The sequence below is a fragment of the Micropterus salmoides genome, unplaced genomic scaffold (genome assembly GCF_014851395.1).
Source record: "Micropterus salmoides isolate LMB-PRFRI ecotype aquatic unplaced genomic scaffold, ASM1485139v1 Ms_hic_scaffold_19, whole genome shotgun sequence".
NCBI lineage: Eukaryota > Metazoa > Chordata > Actinopteri > Centrarchiformes > Centrarchidae > Micropterus > Micropterus salmoides.
Window position 1 is genome coordinate 7,997,908 of NW_024041039.1, and position 20,456 is coordinate 8,018,363.

The 20,456-nt window shown below is 39.1% G+C and overlaps 2 protein-coding genes across 5 annotated transcripts in view; both read left to right on the plus strand.

Moving 5' to 3' along the window:
* galnt16 (UDP-N-acetyl-alpha-D-galactosamine:polypeptide N-acetylgalactosaminyltransferase 16) overlaps nucleotides 1–10,204 on the plus strand; it is a 40,563-nt gene extending 30,359 nt beyond the window's left edge. The window contains exons 7-15 of the mRNA XM_038728805.1: nucleotides 483–570; nucleotides 989–1,073; nucleotides 1,692–1,795; nucleotides 2,539–2,665; nucleotides 3,340–3,432; nucleotides 3,894–3,977; nucleotides 4,949–5,075; nucleotides 5,890–6,006; nucleotides 9,322–10,204. Of these exons, the coding sequence (XP_038584733.1) occupies nucleotides 483–570; nucleotides 989–1,073; nucleotides 1,692–1,795; nucleotides 2,539–2,665; nucleotides 3,340–3,432; nucleotides 3,894–3,977; nucleotides 4,949–5,075; nucleotides 5,890–6,006; nucleotides 9,322–9,465 (969 nt within the window). The 3' untranslated portion in view covers nucleotides 9,466–10,204. The remainder of the gene's footprint in view (nucleotides 1–482; nucleotides 571–988; nucleotides 1,074–1,691; nucleotides 1,796–2,538; nucleotides 2,666–3,339; nucleotides 3,433–3,893; nucleotides 3,978–4,948; nucleotides 5,076–5,889; nucleotides 6,007–9,321) is intronic.
* Nucleotides 10,205–13,291: 3,087 nt separating this feature from the next.
* numb (NUMB endocytic adaptor protein) overlaps nucleotides 13,292–20,456 on the plus strand; it is a 41,334-nt gene continuing 34,169 nt past the window's right edge. For all 4 annotated transcript variants that reach the window (XM_038728301.1, XM_038728303.1, XM_038728302.1 and 1 more), the window contains exon 1: nucleotides 13,292–13,444. The gene's annotated coding sequence lies outside the window, so the exon portion shown is untranslated. The remainder of the gene's footprint in view (nucleotides 13,445–20,456) is intronic.

The following is a 20,456-nucleotide window of genomic DNA, read 5'->3' on the forward strand; positions in this document are numbered from 1 at the left end:
CACCTCTTTTCCTGGGCTTAATGACTTGTGTGCCTCAAAGAAACAAATAATGAAATGAAATGTGAAGCTTCATTTATTTGAAATGTCTTACAGCAGGATTAGTTCCATCATTCCACTTGATAAATCTATTTCCCTTCTCCATGCACCTTGGTAGTAATTAAAGTTATGGCAGAAGTCTCTACTCTGCAATTCATGTATTATTAAAAAGAGCTTTAAATTCCCATCCTACAGTAATTATCTGCTAGCTATTTAAGCGGCAATCTGGTTAACATAAAGATAATTACTGTGGCTCGAACCGCTATCATGGATGAATGTGACCACCACATCACCTCTGTCACTTAAATGTAATGATTTATAATACAGTAAATAAACATACAGCACATAAAGATACTGATCTAAACCTGTCCTAAAAGAGTTAAAAAATGTTCAGTCTCGTTTTATTAATTAATGATGTGTCTGTCTGTCCTTCTCCTCCCATGCAGGACCATACGCGAGTGGTCAGCCCCATCATTGATGTCATCAGCCTGGATAACTTTGCCTACTTGGCTGCCTCTGCTGACTTGAGGGGAGGTCAGGACACAAAACACAAGTCATGCACAGTAACAGCTGATAACTCCCAGCTGCAGTCAAGGAAAACCCATGTTTCCCAAATGTTATATGACATCACAGTGCCTGCCAGTCCAATTCAGAACCCCATGATAGAAAATCCCAAAGAGAAGGAAAGAAATTAATGTTAATCTGGTAGTAAAGTTTGTAAAGATAGAACTTTTTCATCCAATAGGAGTGAGTTTTAAAAAAGCACTTGTTGTTATGACTGGTATGAAGAGTGGGCAAAACGTAGAAGGTGAAATCATGAAAGTAAGATCAGCCAAGATGAGCTCCTATCTGTTTTCTTGGCTGCTTTAGAACTGACGTCTAGACAATGTGGTTGTAAATTTATCTGCTGGATCTAACTTTTTGTCTAAGTATTTGCTGTCGTTCCCTCCAGGATTTGACTGGAGTCTCCACTTCAAGTGGGAGCAGATTCCTATCGAGCAGAAAATGGCGAGGAGCGACCCCACACAGGCTATCAGGTCTGTCTTTTATTCTTGTCATCATGGTATAGGGATCCATAGCGCCATAGTATTCATTCCAATACTGAAAAATTCATCATGAACATATATTATGTACATGTATGAATATTATCGATATGCATTAACATATCAAAGTGCAAAGGACATGAGCAAAAACATGATGACAGATATAGAGCAGCAGGGGCACAATGTTTGTTTTCTCTACGCTAAAATACTACCAGTAGTAAACACAAAACACACAAATGTGTTTAAACACAAATGGTTAAACACAAAACAGTAAACACATAGTAAGCCTAGAGCTTAGTTGCACCCTTAACGCATCTTAACATTGCAAATGGTGGCAATGAAGGAATTCAAGCTAAGTTGCCTACTTTCATTTGTTTCATGCCAATGTTGGTGATATTTTTTATGTTACCCATCTGTAGAATTAGAAATTATCATCATTCCATCTTCAGGCTTATAAAGACTTTCCAAACTCCCTTTGGTGCACTAAAAATGGGCAATGTGAAAACAGTTTTTCCTATTGAAGATCCCCCCCATTAGTGAGTCTCTGAATAAGAATGTGAGTCACAGTATGTGTAGAAAATGTATATGACTCCTTCCCTTCCCACTCTGCAGGACTCCCGTCATTGCTGGTGGAATTTTCGTCATGGACAAGAGCTGGTTCAACCACCTTGGCCAGTATGACACCCACATGGACATCTGGGGAGGGGAGAACTTTGGTGAGCTCACTGATGATTGTTTAACTTTTACTTGAATCAGAATAATTACTTTTTATTAATTATCTTCCACAGACATCGTACTCAGAAGATCTAGTGACAAAGCTTTGACATAAACTATAATTGTATTAATTAATACTAAATATATATATATATATATATAAAATCAAATGAGGGATAAAGGATTTTAGAGGGTTGCACCCCACTTGTGTACTTTACGTTTGGAACATTGTTTTTTTTCCCATTCACTGTAAATAAATATAGAGTCCTGTCTTCACTTATATATAATAAATATCATTAGTTTGGAACAAAAAGGAATTACTTTTTTTTTTGTTTTTCTTATTTACTTCTACATTTAATTGGGGGAGAACCCTTGCTATTTCCAAGAACATTACTGTCAGGAAACTAAACACATAAATAACAAATTCAAGTAACATTGTGTTTTTTTTGCGGCATGCCTGACTCTGCTCAACCGCAGAAACTTTCGGATGCTGCAGAGGTTCAGCAGCCCGCTGTCCAAATTGGCAGTTGTGTCCTTGGAATTTGCAAGGCAGCAGGGCATTAAATTATGCGCTACAACAGCTTTCATACTACTGATTTACAGCTTGTAGCCATCTGCTGCATAAAGTATGTAGCAGGTGAACATGGCCAGGCCAATACTGAGATGATGCAGCTCAGACAATGTAATCTACAGACAGACAGACGCAGACAACTTGACCTCATCCCCTGTGTCTGTCCACCTACAGAGCTTTCATTCCGGGTGTGGATGTGTGGAGGAAGCCTGGAGATTCTTCCCTGCAGCCGTGTGGGTCATGTGTTCAGGAAACGACACCCGTATGACTTCCCAGAAGGCAATGCTCTCACCTACATTAAGTAAGTGGGCTGATCTGTTAGAAGCCTGACATCCTGTCTGCTGTACAGTGTTATTACACGGCAAAACAAATTACCAACTGCCAAGAAGGTTAATCTTTTAGTCAACCTTAGTATCTTAAGTGTCACATGATTCAGCACAGTTCAGTATGACGTTGAGTGCGTCACCAGGCAAAACCTTTCACGTCTTGGGCAGTCAGAGATGAGTCTTCACCCACACATCAAGTAACATAAAATTGGTGAATGACTCAATCCTTATCTTGAAATTGCTGTTCTTAGTGACCAGGTCCATCTGTATTTTTTAATGAGTAATTAACCACAGTGAAAGTTACATTTCTTAACTTTATATTGTGTGTTTATTTCACTCATTAGTTTAATTTCATCACCTCCTGAACACTGACAAGATTTAACACCAGTAAACTGGGAACATGGCTGTAGTATTGTATAAATATCTTGTTTAAAAGATACTGCTGCTGTTGAATTCTTTAAACAAGTCGTATTGGTCCCAAACTTGGTCTTCTCTTGCAAAAACACCTAGATTTTAAGGAAGATTTTCCTGATGGAGATATTTTTTGGTGTCTGAAGGCTCCTGACACTGTCATTAGAGTCGCCTGCAGGAATGCAACCAGCACTGTCATTACTGCGTCTGAGCTGGTGTTGTGTCTGTATCTACGCAGGAACACCCGGCGGGCGGCTGAGGTGTGGATGGATGAATATAAACAGTACTACTACTCTGCAAGGCCGTCAGCCCAGGGGAAGGCCTTTGGCAGGTTTGTCCATTATACTGTCATCCTTTTCTCGTGTTATACAGTACAGGCAGCAGCTCAGATACAGGTTTGGTTATGTTTCATGCAGGTAAGAGATTCACTGATTTGTCTCTTCCCTATTTTTTTATTTTAAAGTTTAAAACAAATTCTGCAATCATTTTGTGGATAGAATATAAGAAAATTGTGAGAAATGCATATTATAACTTCCCAGAGCCCAAGGTGGCATTTTTAAATTCCGTGTTTTATCTAATCATCAGTCCGAAACCCAAAGATATTCAATATTTACTATCATATAAAAGAAAGAATAGCAGCAAATCCTCACATTTGAGAAGCTGAAACCAGAGAATGATTGGCATTTTTACTTGGTAAACTCTCCTCTTGCCATCCTTTACACCATTACCTATGTTCTCCTCTCTACTTGATCTTGCTCTGTCTCTGCATCCTCATTTGTTTTCTTTTTGTAGCATTGCAGACCGTCTGACACTGCGGCGGAAGTTGAATTGCAAACCTTTCCGCTGGTATATGGAGAATGTCTATCCTGAGCTGAGGTACGATAGCTCAAGATGTATGTGCACTGGGGGCTTCAAGTTTCCACATCTCACATAATCTGCATATTGAACCACAATTGGTTTAAAAAGTTGTGATGTCTGAAAATCTCGCTCATACGTACATGTCTGAAATTCAGATTTAAGATGAGCAAGGAAACCTTCCCTCAGTACATGAATGTGGAAACATCCTTATAGCAAACCCTGCACAGTAGAGGTCAAACTTTCAAGTGAAGTAACAATGAGCAACACATTTTTGAGTGCAGGTTTACGGTTTGAATGCAGGTTATTCTGGAATTTGTGGATGGCTTTTATGTCTGACCTGTGGCCATTATAAAACTGTTAATGCTTATTTTCTGCTGTCTGTTATGTAACACCAAAGAGGGCCAAAGTTTCCTTCCAGACACCATTAAAAGCTAACAAATGGAAAACACTTGTGAAAAATGTGTTTGCTTGTGTTTCTTTTGATTGATTATATAAAAGGAGCCCAAGAGGCTGAAATGAGGCAGAAATGATTTTCCGCCTTCGTTTTATTTCAAAACGAAAAAGCCACATTTAGAGAAAGAAAAGATACATGCACTAGGGATTTATTTTTCCTAAGCACTTCAAAATCTTGCTACTCCTTGGGGTGTAATGACCTTCAAGTTCAGAACCTATGATCTAAATATATCTGATTTGGATGGGAACCTCTGAGTGGGGTATCAGTGTGTATCCCACCAGCTTGTTTCTTAAAGCTCAGGCCCCGCCTCTCTGACTGTATCTGCTCTCTGTATATATCTGTGAATGTCATGCTTCCAAATAACTGTGATCTCTCAAATTGTAATTTTAGATTTTACGTATTGTAATAAGGCGCATTGCTTGTGGTGCAATTCAATTACTCAGAGGGGCGACCAGTCAATTCGCTCCGTCTGTTCTTTATAGTTGTAATAAGACCTTTCATTGGCTTCTCTCCTCTCTGCCAATGGTTCCCCCAGGGTCCCTGAGCAGGAAGCGGTGTCCAGTGTGCTGAAACAAGGCGGGTTGTGTCTGGAGACCCGTGGGACAGATACCCTCGGCCTGGCAGAGTGCAGGGGCATCGGCGCCAACAGGCCGCAGTCGCAGGTCAGGACTCTGCCACATGGGGGAGAGTGTTGGTCATACACTTAAAGTCTGAATTATTGCCAGAAAAATGTGCAGGAATTTGACCTGATGACAAGGGTGGATAGGGATGTGGGCATATTAATAGCCAGTGCACAGGTTTCAGTGTACAGACTCAGGGACTACGTAAGAGCTCAGATTCTGTGCAAGAGGCACAACAGTGACGATGTGAATGTCAAATGTGAACAATTACATGGATGAGTGGACGTGTACAAAATGTTATGACTGCATTATTTATGTAATATAGTATAAATGTATTGCATAAGTATGGTAACGTAAATGGCTAAATTAAGCATTACCATCATCTGGTAAAATGTTTCTTAGACATGACATTTTTATCAACATGGAAATGCCAGGATCCTTCAGTCTTCCTGTTCTGTAGAGAAAAACATCCCTCTGTTGCCTGGTTACAGAGCCGATAAACAACCGTAATTTAAGTTTAGTCATGTTCGTCAACATTAGTCACTGTTACAATTTTACCATTAATCAATCAAGATGCAGGCCAACTCACCTGGACATCACAGTTTTTATTGTGTTGTGTTTGTACCTGCAATCTGTGGTGAAGTTACTGAAAAGGAAATGTGGTTCAAACCAGTGAATGTGAGAAAAACCTGGAATAGGAAGTAAACCCAGCCCCAGTTCATGGATTTCAGGCTGCATCTCTTTAAATCACTTAGACAGAAACTTGGTGGTTTGTGATTGATAGTCGATTAAGGTTGAATGTCTTGTGTGTGTGTGTGAATTTGTAGCATATTGTCAATTTTTCTGTATTTTGCAGAGATGGGAACTAATAGAGCCACTGATCCGGCAGCAGGACTTCTGCTTGGCAATTTCAGCCTTCACAGCAGGGTCTAAGGTCAGGATGGAGCCCTGCAATTCAAAAGAGCCCAGACAGGTAAGAAGAAATAGAAGTGCACTACATTTTCATTTGTGTGTATTTAATTTTATTTTTTGTGTTAACTAAGGGTTAACAAAGAAACTGGAATTTGCTTAAATCTTGCACTCATCAGTCATTTTAAAAGTAGGTCTCAGATTTTCCAATTGGTAATCTCATTTTGGAATCATTTGTCCTTGATGTGCCACTCACATTGTTGAACTCAGACTTGAAAAGATCTGGAGATAAGAGGTGGTTCCAGGACAGATGCTAAGCAGCCCGCCTGCAGATGATGCCAGAAGGCTCAGACAATCTGAGTGGCCTTAATGCACTGAGCTCACGCCAAAGGAACAGCTTCTGATTTTATAGATGCAGTAGAACAAGCGCTACCATAACTTAAGACCCCACCCTGTTCCTTCCTAGTTCTCCTCTTTGTGAATGTTGAACACTCAGATGCCATGTGAACTCTCATTGGCTGCACAGTTGATTTATGAAATCCAAGAGGGAGTTATTAACTCAAACCATGTGTATGAGTGTGCAGGACTCTTGCCAGGCCATCCTCTCATCTCTCTGCAGGCCCATCACAAATCCTTTGAGAGTTCTTTGGGAACCTGCCCATCAACAAGCAAGCAGTTTTTGCTGTGGAAGACATTTGGCCTCTTTGTCCTGTGTGTTTAATCCCAGAGAAAGGGAAAAAATTACTTTGCTCTCTAAATGAAAGAGTGTTGAAGTGATAAACTCTTAGAGCAACAAGTGATGGCGTCACCTTATTTAACAGTGTAAATATGTAGGAGTGTTTCAACGTTTCACAGAACTTAGGTTAGAATGATGTTGTGAGTTATTCATTAATGGCTATTTTTTATTCATGTCGTCCATCATCAATATGACAGAGGCTTTTCCCTGTTTACTGCTGCATGAAAGAACACAGTCTGGAACAATTTTTCAAGATTTTAAAGGGTACTTTAGAGGTTTACAAAATATAAATATATGAAATTAAATACGTGGAGATTTTTTGGTATCAATTAGCCACACTTCAAGACACAGAAAATGGGCTCAAAATGTTGGCTATTAGCAACTATATCACAGATACATTGGCGTCTAAATATGCATTAAAAATGTAAACTGTGGTTCATGTTGCACAACATTAACACTTAATGTGCTAATCATTGTTACTAAACGGTAAAAGATTCTACTCCACATTTTCATCCTTGTCTTTGTTACACACACTTTACAGGCACACTACAGTGCATTTGTACAGTAGATGACACACGCACACACACACGTATACACAGACGCACTCTCCCTCCTCTGGGATTTTAAGATTAACCCCCCCTTTCACCTCCAGACTTTGATGAGCCTCCATATGGCTCCTGAAATCTGCACTTGGCCCTCTCATTCTCTGGGCTTACGCAATTTATTTCAGAAACATTTGTTGCAATTCTCTTTACATCCTGACTGTAATCAATAAATCAAATCCTCTGACACAAGTGTGGAGAAATGGGTTTTGGGTCAGTTGCTTTACAGAGAGGCCTGAATGGAGAGGTTGGGCTTTTTTCAGTTTGAATACTTGGAAAATCTAGCTGTTTCATGCTAGATTCTCCAAAGTTGCCTAACCCATCTTTGATCAGCAAGCTAATAAAGGAACCATTTACACCTGATGATTTATAGACATCCTGTTTATGGGAACACACATTCTCACTCTTTAGTCTCATGTTTCTTGTCAAACTTGCTCCGCCACTTTTACGCTCAGTGACTAGACCCTGGGGAGTCCCTGGTGAAAAGAATACTGGATTTATGGATAGTATCCTGTGAGTGACTTGACTTAATGTTAACCATGAATAGATATTAGGAGAAAGTACAACAATAAAAACCTTTATACAAAACCATATTTCCAGCTAGGCTGATGATAGCCTGTGTTCTTGTGGTGATAAGATGACTCCTAAGCTTTAGCCTACAGTCATATACATTGTCACTGAACTTCTGTTGTTGAACAAGTATTCAGATCTTTTACTTAAGAGTATTTACATTGCAACACACACGCAGTAATGTTCTGTTTTTGTTTGTACTTGGTGTTGATTTTGGAGGAACATTATGTCAGTAAGGGTAGAATAATTAACAGGAACAGCTATGTGTATGCCATACAATTCAACAGCACCACAATCTACAGCCAGAATGATCATAGAGTTGAATCAAAACCTCTCCAAAACAGTTTAAAAGGAATCTGAATATATTAACCTTCATGAAGGTTGGATTTATTTCATGGTTGTTGTATTAGGCAGCATAATTTCTACCTAGCTGCATCTGATAAACTGGCAACTGAGTTTATTTGCACATTAAAAATACAACTATTCTGTAAGATATGATACGTACACTAATATTCACATACATATATAGAGAATGCAGCTAGACAGATACATAGGCCAGGCCGATATATTGGCAGTTTATTACAGATATATTTGCATCAGTGTGTGTATGTTGCTGTAATGCTGTAATGTCCCTACTAAATATGTATCATAGTCACAATTCTTTAAAAAACAAATCAAAGGGGTCAAAATCAAGCTTGTTGTTTACGTAAAAACTTTTAAAAACTAACTATTGGCCGACAGATTCAGTATCGGTTGGGATTTCATATGCACTACACCTTCATAGACTCACATATGTGAATTAAAAGTAAAAGTGAACGTACCAACAGAAAAGTGGCCTATTTGAGTGTTATTATATAATATTATTGGATAATTACTACTGATGTTATTGTGTACGTTGGTTGAGGTTGTGCTAATTTTAACTATTTTATATACTGTTGGGTAGTTTAATCTATAACAGTGTATATATTTTTTTAAACTCATATTTTGTGCTTCTAAAATCTTAATTTCTAAAGTCACTAATAACTAAAACTGAGGTAAAAAATACAAGTACTGCACATTTGTACTTGAGAACATACTCTACAGTACAAATTTACAAAGTTATATTCCACCACTGCTGAACTCATTAACAAATGGTAATTTTCCTTTCTGTGAAACTTTATCAGATAAAACAAACTGTTTCTTCGCTGCTGCACACTGCAACTGGCTGTACTCTGATTTTTCCACTCAGAGTTCAGAAAGTCATTCATGTGATTACTGTTATCCAGGTGTAACTCAGTCCATTACTCACTACTAACATGAACCTCCTGTGCTGATACACATCACTTATGAGCAGCTGAATAACTCAAACCAGACAATGTCCAAGGACGTCCATACTTTCTATAAAACTAACTGACAGAGATGAATTCATGTATTTTCATCTTTTGTGTGTCTCTCTCTCTCTCTCTCTCTCTCTCTCTCTCTCTCTCTGCAGAAGTGGAAGCCAAAAGGCACAGCTCTGCAGCACATGGTGAGTGGCCTCTGCCTGGACAGTCAGACCCCGACAGGCCCTCCAGTCATCACACAGTGTCGCCCCCAGATGGCCAGCCAGTCCTGGGAGCCACAAATTGTCACCTGAGCCACTGTAGACAGGGGAAGAGGGAGAGGGAGAAGGAGGAGAGGAGAGGAGCAGATTCTGGACCTGGCCTACAGAAGGACTCGGGGGATCACATCTGCACACTGTCTGTTGCCTTGCTGAGGGATGAAAGGAGTGAGAATTGTACTTTTGTGATGTCAACTTCAAGCTCCTGCTCATTGTGTCTCTGCGACAAGAGCATAGCTGAAAACATTTTAAGGCCTTGTTGAGCAAAACATCAGAGGTCTTTTGTGTACAGTGCTTCATCCCTCGAGGATGCTGCAGTTCTTTTACGTAATCTAAGCTTTTCACTGAAAACTGTTGCACATCTCACTTTTTCATTTCTGTATCTATCCTGATCAACAATATGCTCAAAATTGGAGTAGTGAGGATTGCCTCAGAACAATTGAGTGCATACTATACTGTAGCAAATGTGTTGCGGTGTACCTGACCTACTCTGAGTAAAAGTCACTGCTTGTCTTGTTGCCTAGGACCAGGGCAGCTTTATGTATAGCCATTTAAATCTGAGCTTTTTTTTATTGTTGAATAGCAGTCTTGAAAGCACCATGCAAAGCACCTGTTAAGAACATTATTTATTGTTTTGCATGGTCAGACCCAAAGAATGTTTTTTTTTCTGTCTCTCTACAAAGTTTTATGTAAATATTGGAAGCAGACAATGGCTTGGTTTTTGTGTAAAGTACTCTATATGTTGTTTGAAAAATAAAATGTGGTAACAAAGGAATTATTGCTCTAGTTATTTACAAAAAACAATGGAATATTGTTCTGTTTAGCCTTGTTCGATCTCCAATAATGTTGCAAAGAGGAGTGCCTTTTCATTACACAATAACATCCGATCTTTAAACGCAACTAGTAATATAATTTTAAATAACACAAGATACTTTTAACATTTGTGTCATTTTTTATTGCAAATACAGTACCGTCTTTAACAAAAGTTTTAGGAAGGTGTGGAAAACTGCTATAAAGTAAGAATGCTTTCAAAAATAGGCATCGGTCACACAGGGTCCTGATCTCAACATCATCAAGTCTGTCTGGTATTTCAGGAAGATGGAGAAGCAACTGAGTCTGTGTAAATCCACAGAAGGACTGTGGGTAATCCTCCGAGCTGTTTGAGCCAACCTACCTGTCGAGTTCCTTCAAAAATTTCATAATATTGATTTGATTTAGATTTTACTTCTGTTCATTCGCTTTGCATTTTGTTAATTGATAAATATAATATATTTACATGTCTGTTTTTGAAAGCATTCTGACTTTACAGCATTTATTCCACACTTGGCTAAAACGTTTGCACTGTACTGTCATCTGTGCACTGCAAAGAAACTTTTGGGTGTAATAGCTTCATTTTGTATTGCAAAAGTGTTTACACTTAATGTGTTATTGTTGCATTTGTTCTGAATTAGCACAGACATGAGCTAGATAATTACAAGTGTACTTTACAAGTTCCAGTGGTGGACTGTAAAAAAGTACATTTACTCAAACACTGCACTTAAGTACAATTTTGAAATCTTTTATACTTCTACTCCACTACATTTACACAGCTTTATTAGTGTTACAAGCTACTTTGCAGATTCAGGTCATAAATACAAAATATAAGAAACAAATTCAATCTGCTGTATTATTATATATTAAGCTACACAGCAGTGCATAAAGTTGTTAAAATTAGGTCCACCTTTACCAGCGGCAACATTAAGGTGATGCTTACATTATTCTGAAATGGGTCTTTCTGCATAGTGAATACTAATTTTGTTCAAACTTTTGTTCTTCTACTCCACTCAAGTATAATTTTGAATACAGAACTTGTAATGAGTGTTTCTAACATAGTTGTATTGGTACTTTTACTTACAGTAAGTAGAAGACCAAATGTACTTCTACCACCACTGACAAGTTCAAACATGTATGAAAGCAGGTTTCAAAGGAGGAACGTATGATGAAGTGACAAAATCAGCGCAGAAGGTTGTTAAAAAACGTGAGGAGAGGAGGTCTAATTAAGCACAGTAAGTGAAACACCTGTGTGGTGCGCCAACGTTAGTGAAGTTACACTCTGTGACCACAAGGGGACAGAATATCCTCACACATATGTTCGAGGCTCACCAGCTACATTTTATGACTCAAAAGTCCTTGACAGGTTGATGGGTAAACACTTGTTGCAAAAAAAAGGAGCCATAAAGAACAATGTTTTTAAGATAATCAAGAACAAAGGGGGAGTAACATTAAAAAGAAGGAAGAGAACATGTGTGTGTCTGAGAGGGAGATTTTCAAAGCTGATTCATGGCACAAAGAAATACACTGGCATGACAATAATAATCAACATAACAGGCTTGACAACGTTATTAACTTAAGTTTTTTTTCCTTTGTTGGTTTTGCAACCTTCCAGGCCACAAAACATGCCACACTGCAGCTTAGTAGGCTCCTTAGCTATGCGAGGAATGCAACTTAATGCTGATAAACTCCTGGCCTTTTAAGGGGCCAAGGTTTCATCATAAGGGACAGACTGGGTGGAGGAATAAAAACTCCTAAAAGAAAGAAGAAATGGCCACAGATCAAGACTTGACAATTGTTGTAAGGGACAACCAAAGAATATGTTTGAGAACACTAATGCGAAAACAGGAAGGACATTAAAATTGTGGTCTGTGGTGTTACCCTTTAAACTGTGGTTTAGAGAGTTCCTTCACTACCAGGGCCATGTTTGCATATCAGCCAGTGAATATACAATGAAAGATCGCTCAGTGACTGACACGAGTGGTAAAATGTGACCAACATGTACTCACACACAAGTATAACTTTTAGATCCTTGTACTTTACTTGAGCATTGCCATTTTATGCTAGATTATACCTCTACTTCACTGTATTTCAGAGGAAAATATTGTACTTTTTACTCCACCTCATTTCACAGTTATTGTGTATTTCTGTTTTACATATAAAAATTAACTGAATGTCAACTTAAACATAAAGTTTAATGCATCCTCATGAATTAAAACAACCACAAAGCATGTATTTAAAATTAGTTTCACCTCAAACAAATATTAAAGTTACAGGCTAGTTAGGCTACAGTACAAATTAATCCAGCAGTAATAATGATCCAATTTTAATGATATAAGTAAAAAATAATGTAAATAATATATAATATAACACTTGTAGGGGTCATTGTTATGTATGAGCACTTATTTTGCTGATAAGACTTCCATTATTATAATATTTAAAGTAAAGACCTTAACTAGTAAGACATTAACTTGGACTGAGTATTTTAACATTGTATTATTTGATCTAATAGATGTGATAACTTATTCTACCTCTGCTGGAGACTCATCATACACTCATTGCATGGTATTATATGTTATTCCAAATGTACAAAGAAAGCATTTTGTTTTTGTCTGGACTCTATCAATAGGTCACTGTACAATAATTTGAGCAATAGTTGATTTATATTTTGTAGTAATTATCTAAATCAGCAAAGTAACTAGTAACTCAAGCTATCATATAAATCTAGTAGAATAAGTATATTTACCTCCAAAAAGTAGTGGAAGAGAAATCGCATAAAATTGATATGCTTGTGTAAAGTACTATTAACTAATATCCAAGTATCTTAAACATGTACTAAAGTACAGTATTTGAGTAGAAGTACTCACATTCCACTCCTAGTCTACAGGCGCTATAACGCTTACATGTCTCAAAAATGCAGTGAAAGTGAAGTTTGATCCAGGCGATCCTGTCGACGTCTATCGATCACCTCCAATCTGCACGCGCCGGGCCAATGAAGTCTCGGGGAGGCGGTCCGTTGCTAAGGAGGAAGTTTGGTTGAGTCTCCGCGTAGCAGCCATTCAGCGGCGGTGGCTGAAGCGATTGGACTGCGAGCGTCCTCCTCAACACTTTCTGTGGAATTTGAATTATTTTGGCACTGCACGGGTCGTGATACATAGGTGACGACATTAACGGGGCATCGTCTGGGTCGCAGCGGTGATCACAGGTAGGTTGAAAGATGTGAAACGTTTTATTTTAACCACCCTGCCCCGGTAAATGCTTGTGTTAGCTCAGGGAGCTAAGCGGCACTAGCTTGGTGTTTTTCGGATGCGGCACACGCAGCTATGTTAGCTCAACGGCTCTTAGCTCCCTGTAAACCCAATTACATGGCATTTAGGTTACTAGCTCGCATGTTAGCCTGTCTAGGAAACAGAATGAGGAAAATGTAGAGGTTGTCTAGCATCTGTCATGGGAGTTGGAAAAGGTCTTCCTCAGCTCTACCGAATGAGCTAAGAGGTTAGTTATTTAGTTAGCTAGCCAACGCCAAAGCTATCGATACTCAACTTACCTGGTTAACTTTAGAGGTGAACGTTACTCAGCAAAATAACGTTAATGAACCTTGCTCGGACTAAAATTATGGAATAGCTATCAGCTAGCACATCACTTCTAATATAATTTCTCACGTTGTCACACGGATTACTTGTGTTATATCATCGTTACTAATGTAGGTTGGCGCTCAGGAGATTGATTCATATGCAGTTTAGTGACATGGCAAGTTTGTAAAAAAAAAAAGTGTGACAACCTAGTTAGAGTCGCAACATATGGTTAAAAATACGGCAGACAGGTTGATCGCCCTGGAGATATAAACTGTGACTCAGTCTCAACAACACCCTGAATTTTTGTGAAGTGTGATAATGTGCCCTAGATTATCATATAAGGTAATGGTATCATTGCTAGACGTTTAGTTTGCTCCACAGAACAACCACAGAGCAAGAGATTTCCATTCAGGGCTGCCATCCGTGATAAGATAAACATCAGTGGCCTGATCACCTCCACATGCAGACTTTACAAAGATAGCTAGCTGCACGGGAGATACAGCAGCACTCCCTTTCCACTAAAACACAGTAACCACATTTGGATTCTCTCATCAGCCAGAATCGTTCATGAATCATGCGGGTTGTGACTAGAATAAGACAAGCTGAGTTATCTGTAATGGCTTATCAAGTTGTCAGCATTATGTAAAACGTTGATACACCACTGTTTTGTCCATTGTGAATAGGTAAACTGCAAGGTAGATGTTTATTGAACTGACAGTTCAATCTTTATAAAACTGATGTTACAGTTATATAGGGCTGCAAGTAATGATTATTTTAATTAATGATTCATCTGCAGGTGATTTTCTCAATCAACCAAATAATTGTTTAGGATAGTAACTCTAAGAAAATAGTGAAAAATGGCCATTATATTGTCCCAGAGCCCAATATGATGTGTTCAGATTACTTGCTTTATCCTACCAACAGCTCAAAACCCAAAAATTTTCTTACAATATATGATAATGAAAAGCAAATTCACACATTTCAGATCCTCAACCCAGCAAATGTTGGGCATTTTTGCTTGAAAAATGATGAATCATTGTTTCACTTAGTAACTCGTGGCATAGCTCATCTCAAAGAATGAGGGAGGCCAGATTGGCTATCGGTCATCAAACCCACTGTGCAAGTCTGTCAGCTGTTTGAGAGAGGAGGAGAATGTAAGAGCAAGTCACTGTCCGGAGCTCTGTGATTCACTCTGTGGGAGAAACTAGCGTTGCTATCAGCAGTTTGCTCCGTTCTCTAAGGAGAGGCCCTTTTTCTTGGCAATGAGCTGTACATGTGAATGCTGAGTAGTGGTGCAACATGGGTAGATAAACTTGCTGTGTGATGACGCCGTAATCAAAGGGCTTCACTTTTGTCCCTTGATGGCAGTGAGATAGTTGAGCTTCTTGCCACTTATGGTGAAAGCAGAGTGAGCGTTCGTGTCAGTTTAGCTTTCAGTCCTGTAAGAATGGGAGATGTGCATCTGTGTTTCTGTTCTTGTTTTACTACAATAAATGGTCATGATAAGGGGAATTTCTCTGCGACCATCTCTTGACTGCTCACCTGTCCTGTTTATTTGTCATGTTAATCCTTACCTTTGGCTGCAGTTTTGATGCGGACCATTGAGTGTGCTGGCAACATCACTGCTTACTAGCAGTGTGGGCACACCGAGTATATTTGGAGGGATTATAAAAAATGCTGAAATATTTACGTTGTGTGGGAAGGTGAGAATAAGGACATGTAAACTCAGGTGCATTGAGACGCCTGAAAATCTGGTTATAGTCCAAGTTAGTGGTATCGTTCAGTGTAATGGAAATGTAAGTGTTTTTGGTGGCATGAATGGCAGAGATTATGACAAATAATGCAGACAATGCCATTATTAAAGTTACAACAGTGTGATTTGTTTTGACACTCTCCTCTACCAAAAGCCCTAACCTTTTGGGATGATAAGAACTCCCTGTTCTGAGCTGATTGGGATTGGATCCAACAGAGACACTCTGAGAAGATCCAACCAGAGGGGAGGTTTCAGAATCAGGATCTCAAATGTGCAGCTGACCCCATTTCAACATAAGTAGCCTAAAATAGGTTGTGTGGAACCACAGAGTTGGCTTGAACTTGTGCATTTAAAGTGTTTGTTGATAAACAGTGTTATCCTCTACCATGGAGGGAAATTGTTGTCATTGGTCATGGCCTTTACACATACATCCACGTTGGAAGACCTGTTTCAGAAACAGATTGTACACAAACCGAGACACACACAAGATGAAGACTAAAGAGCATATTTAACTGTGTTTATGTATATGTATGGGGGTGGTGATGGTGCAGTGGAACAGACACATGCCTTTGGCGTGAGAGACCTGGGTTCGAATCCAATGTGAGACACCAATGTGTCCCTATGCAAGACACTTAACCCCTAGTTGCTCCAGAGGCGTGTGACCTCTGACATATAAGTCGCTTTGGATAAGCTAAATGAATAAATGTAAATGTGTACACACACAAATCAGGTTAAGTTAACGTGTTTATATTTGTTGCATAGTTTCTGAGCACTCTTAAACCCCCAGTTTCCATAATATGTGGTCAATAAAACAAATATTCACCTAAAACAGATCTTGTGTCATTTTCTATGTTGACTATATGAGATGCATTTGAAAAATATGCGGTCCATTTGAAGAAATCATAAAGTAGCTAGCAGAACTAGCACTCACAACATTTTTCCCACTCACATTACTTGTCATGCATGGCTTTGAATTCTTTCTCTGTTTTTGAAATCATGCTCCTACTGTCAGTGAAGAATGGTTATGTTACTACGGATGCAGTAACATAACCATTTAGTCTCACTGTTTCATATAAACCATGCAGTATTTGTATCTGTATATTTGACCAAACAAATACTGTCATCTACTGTAGAAGGTATGAAGATATGAAAAAACAAGCCTGGTGTGAGGGTGGGTGTTGAATGCAGTTCTTTGAGGGTCCCCGTTTGTGACAATATCTTTAGCTTTATTAGGTCTGAGGGACATTGAGCTGTGTAAACTGTGGATTAGATCTGGGTGGGTTGGGGGTGCATCACTGTATGCAAGGAGTTGCCTTTCAGGTTTGTGTCAGTATCACTCCTCTCTGGGTATGGTATGGGGCTAAGGGACTCCTTTTGTCTCTCTGGGCCCCTATACAGAGTGATACCTGATCCTCCTGGACAGCTCATGCTTTATTCAGCCCTCTGATCTCTGGTTTAATTACGAGTGACCCAGGACGGAACTTTGTACCAGTTACCGGTGCCAGTTGTGCTAGACGTGTAGCCTAAGCCTGTGTGAAGTGTGTTTGTCACCTTACTAAGATGGAAGTATTTATGAAACAAAAAAATTAGATTGACCCAAAAGGGCACCAATATGTCATTACATTTACTCATTTAGCTGACGCTTTTATCCAAAGCAACTTACAATTGCTACATATGTCAGAGGTTGCACGCCTCTGGAGCAACGAGGGGTTAAGTGCTCAGGGACACAATGGTGGATGGGTCACAGTTGAACCCAGGTCTCTCACACCAAAGGCATAGTCTTTTCCATTGCGCCATCACCACCCCCATATGTTACAAATACATTGACTTAACTATAAAAATAAGGAATCAATTCTGCTAGGCATTTCATTTTATTATCTTCCACTGGCAGTGGGTTCACTTTTGCTTTCCCCACCCTCCTTGTTCTCTGGCTTCTCAGGTCAATCAATACTATTTTTACCAGCAATTTTTGACTATTGATATATATTTCAATATATTATATATATTTCTTTACGACTAAATGTTAGTTACCCTACCTAAATCTAAACATGCACCCATGTGAAAGCTGCATTTGTAGCACAAATAAAAACCTTAATGTGTGTGACACAAAATCTGATTTTTGGATTGGCTTTATAAAACCACGGAGGTGCATCCCACCTCTCAGTTCCTCTGTGTACACTAATGTGAACATCTCGGTATGTGGTTGGTGTAATAACTCCCTGTCTCAAAACTAGGTGATATGTGTGACTGTGTCTGTGTTTATGTCTAATGACCCCCTGTCCATAGCATGGGTGACACTGATCCCATTCCCTCACACATTGTGCACAATGTCCATTTACTTGGCTGAGCAGTCAGTCTGCATGTTGCTTCCACTGTAGTTCTGTCTAATCTGTAGTTAAGTCCTGGTATTCCTTAGCCCCACCTACTGTCGTCACCCTGGACTTCAACATTGACGTGAGACCAGTTCCCTAGTAACAACCACCATAAGCCGCATTTTCCACCAAAACCACTATCCATGAGCGAAATTTATAAATGAACATGAGATTTGATTGGAACATAATGAAAAACTATAGGCTATGCTTGACCATTAAAACAGCTTTTTTGTGTGGGAGTATAATGAAGAGACACACGTTGAAGTTTGTTACAAATTTATTAACAAACTGGATAAAGCCATCAAGTTCTTAAAAAACTCAGACACAGAGAAAAAAATAAAAAATAAATAAAATTGTGACAGTTTTGAAGGTTATTAAAACATTTCCAGCCGACAAGAGCTGCAGCTGGCAGCACACTGTCTGTTTCCACCTGAGCATCGGAGGAACGTGATGTTTAACAAGCTTTATTACCTGCTGTAATCAGCTGTTCTGCTTGTTTTGAAGAGGAGGAGACCGACTTCGGCTCTGTGTAAAAACTTCCTGACTGATGAAAACTTAAGACCCAGTATTTAGCTTAACTCCATCAGATGTTCGCTGTAAACACACCGCTCCACGCTGGCTGCTCTTTCCCAGCAATACATTTAATGCTTATGTACAATCTCAGATGGACATCGGTGAGACTTGTGTGGCTATCTGACTGTTGATTGTGATTTATATGTTTGCACGGTGGAAAAGAGAGGAGCAGTATTAGAAAAACACCCGACATGATCGATGTAAAGCCAGTAGCCTCTACTCACCCATTCAGAAATTTATTGCAAGGCAAGTCCCACCCCCCAAAGTACCGGTACTACCCCCCCCCGAGCAGGGAATATTTGCGGTGTAAAATAAAGACCCTAGAACTAAATTTAGACCCTGGTCCCTTCGGTGGAAATGTAGTGAGTTCCTCCAAAGGTTCCTAGTTCCGGGGTACAGTTCCTTTGGTCGAAACGCGACTAAAGTAGTTCCTGGGTGATGCAGCACTAAGAAGAATATGACCCACAAAATGTTTAGAGTTGTTTAATCATGTCAAGAAGACAGAAATTAACTCCTTGCTTATAAGATGTGAAAATGCTTAAGATTCTAATGTGCATACATTAGCAAAAGCACACAGTGTACCAAAACATGCAGATAGATAGGAAACACTCTCAGGCAACATGCTGCCTTAATATATGCACATCAGAATATTTAATAATTATTACACTTATTATGTTTTTTGCAAGCAAGGAGCATCTTATCGATTTGTTATTGTTTCTGTCTGGGTGTGTTTGGAAGCCCCTGTTTGACTCACAGTAAATTACATGATATTCCCTCAAACCCTCCAGTCAGAGATCCTGCAATAAACACGGAAAGAATATCCACCAATATGCTGCATTCACTCATTTATACTAAACAAAAGTTTGCAGGATAATCCCACAACCATGTGTCACATAGTTGTCCGGCGTTCCAGAACCACTGTTCCCGTCTCAGAGGCGGATCAAATCGGAAACCCCCTTTCCAGTTTCCAAGTTCTGGAAGCCCACCGAGAATTGCATGCACCTCATGGGAAGTTCAATGCTGACATATGCTGAGAAAATGGATGCAAATCTCAGCAGGTAGCCTACATCATCTGTTCTGCTGAATTATGCACCTCTTAAGGTCCTTTTCAGACACTTTGCTGTGCACATTGATCAAAAGTGGTTATCACCACATCTTTTTGCTTAATCTCAAGGGTTGCTACTTCCACTAACTGTAATAAAGTATTGACGACAATGTTCATAAAATATACACTTAATATATGCAATAATTTTTTCTCATTCTGTAGGAAAGACTGATACTGAATTAAAATGTTTCAAAAGTAAAGTATAACTATACAAAGTAAAGAGGCTTCAGTGTTTTATAACTGTTTAATATACAAGATATTTTTGCAGTGGCAACATACTGTTAAAGATCAGAATTGACTATCAAGCCACACTCCGGGAATTATGGTCAGATGACTGAAACCATAATTTTGTCAGTGTACTGCTGTATAATATTCAGGTAAAGCTCTTTTGCAGTTGATAAGACTTTTATACTCGTGTATTTGAGATGTTTGGCTTAATTTGTTTAATATAAAAAACATTTTGTAGAGAATCTGTTTTCAGCAAAGATATCAAATGAAATACAGCTTTGGTATCAAGGCCTGAAGTCGTCAAACATGCCACCCTGTTCTGAGCTCAGACTCTTTTACTGACTAGTGGTTTAAAGGGAAGCTCCTTCTGGTCCATATGGGTTTATTTGGACTGGCGCTGGCTGTTGTGTAACTGCAATGTGTCTGATCCAAAGTCCACTGGCTATTGTGTTTCTGTTAAATAACTGTACAGTATGAGTAGGCAAATAAGACACTCAAGTTTCATGTTGTAATTGAGTTATTTTATTATTGCAGCAGTGACTAAATTAAGTTGTAGTGGTTTATGAACTGTTTCAGGTCACTGTAGTGTTGACAAAGGAGGGAGGAGCAGC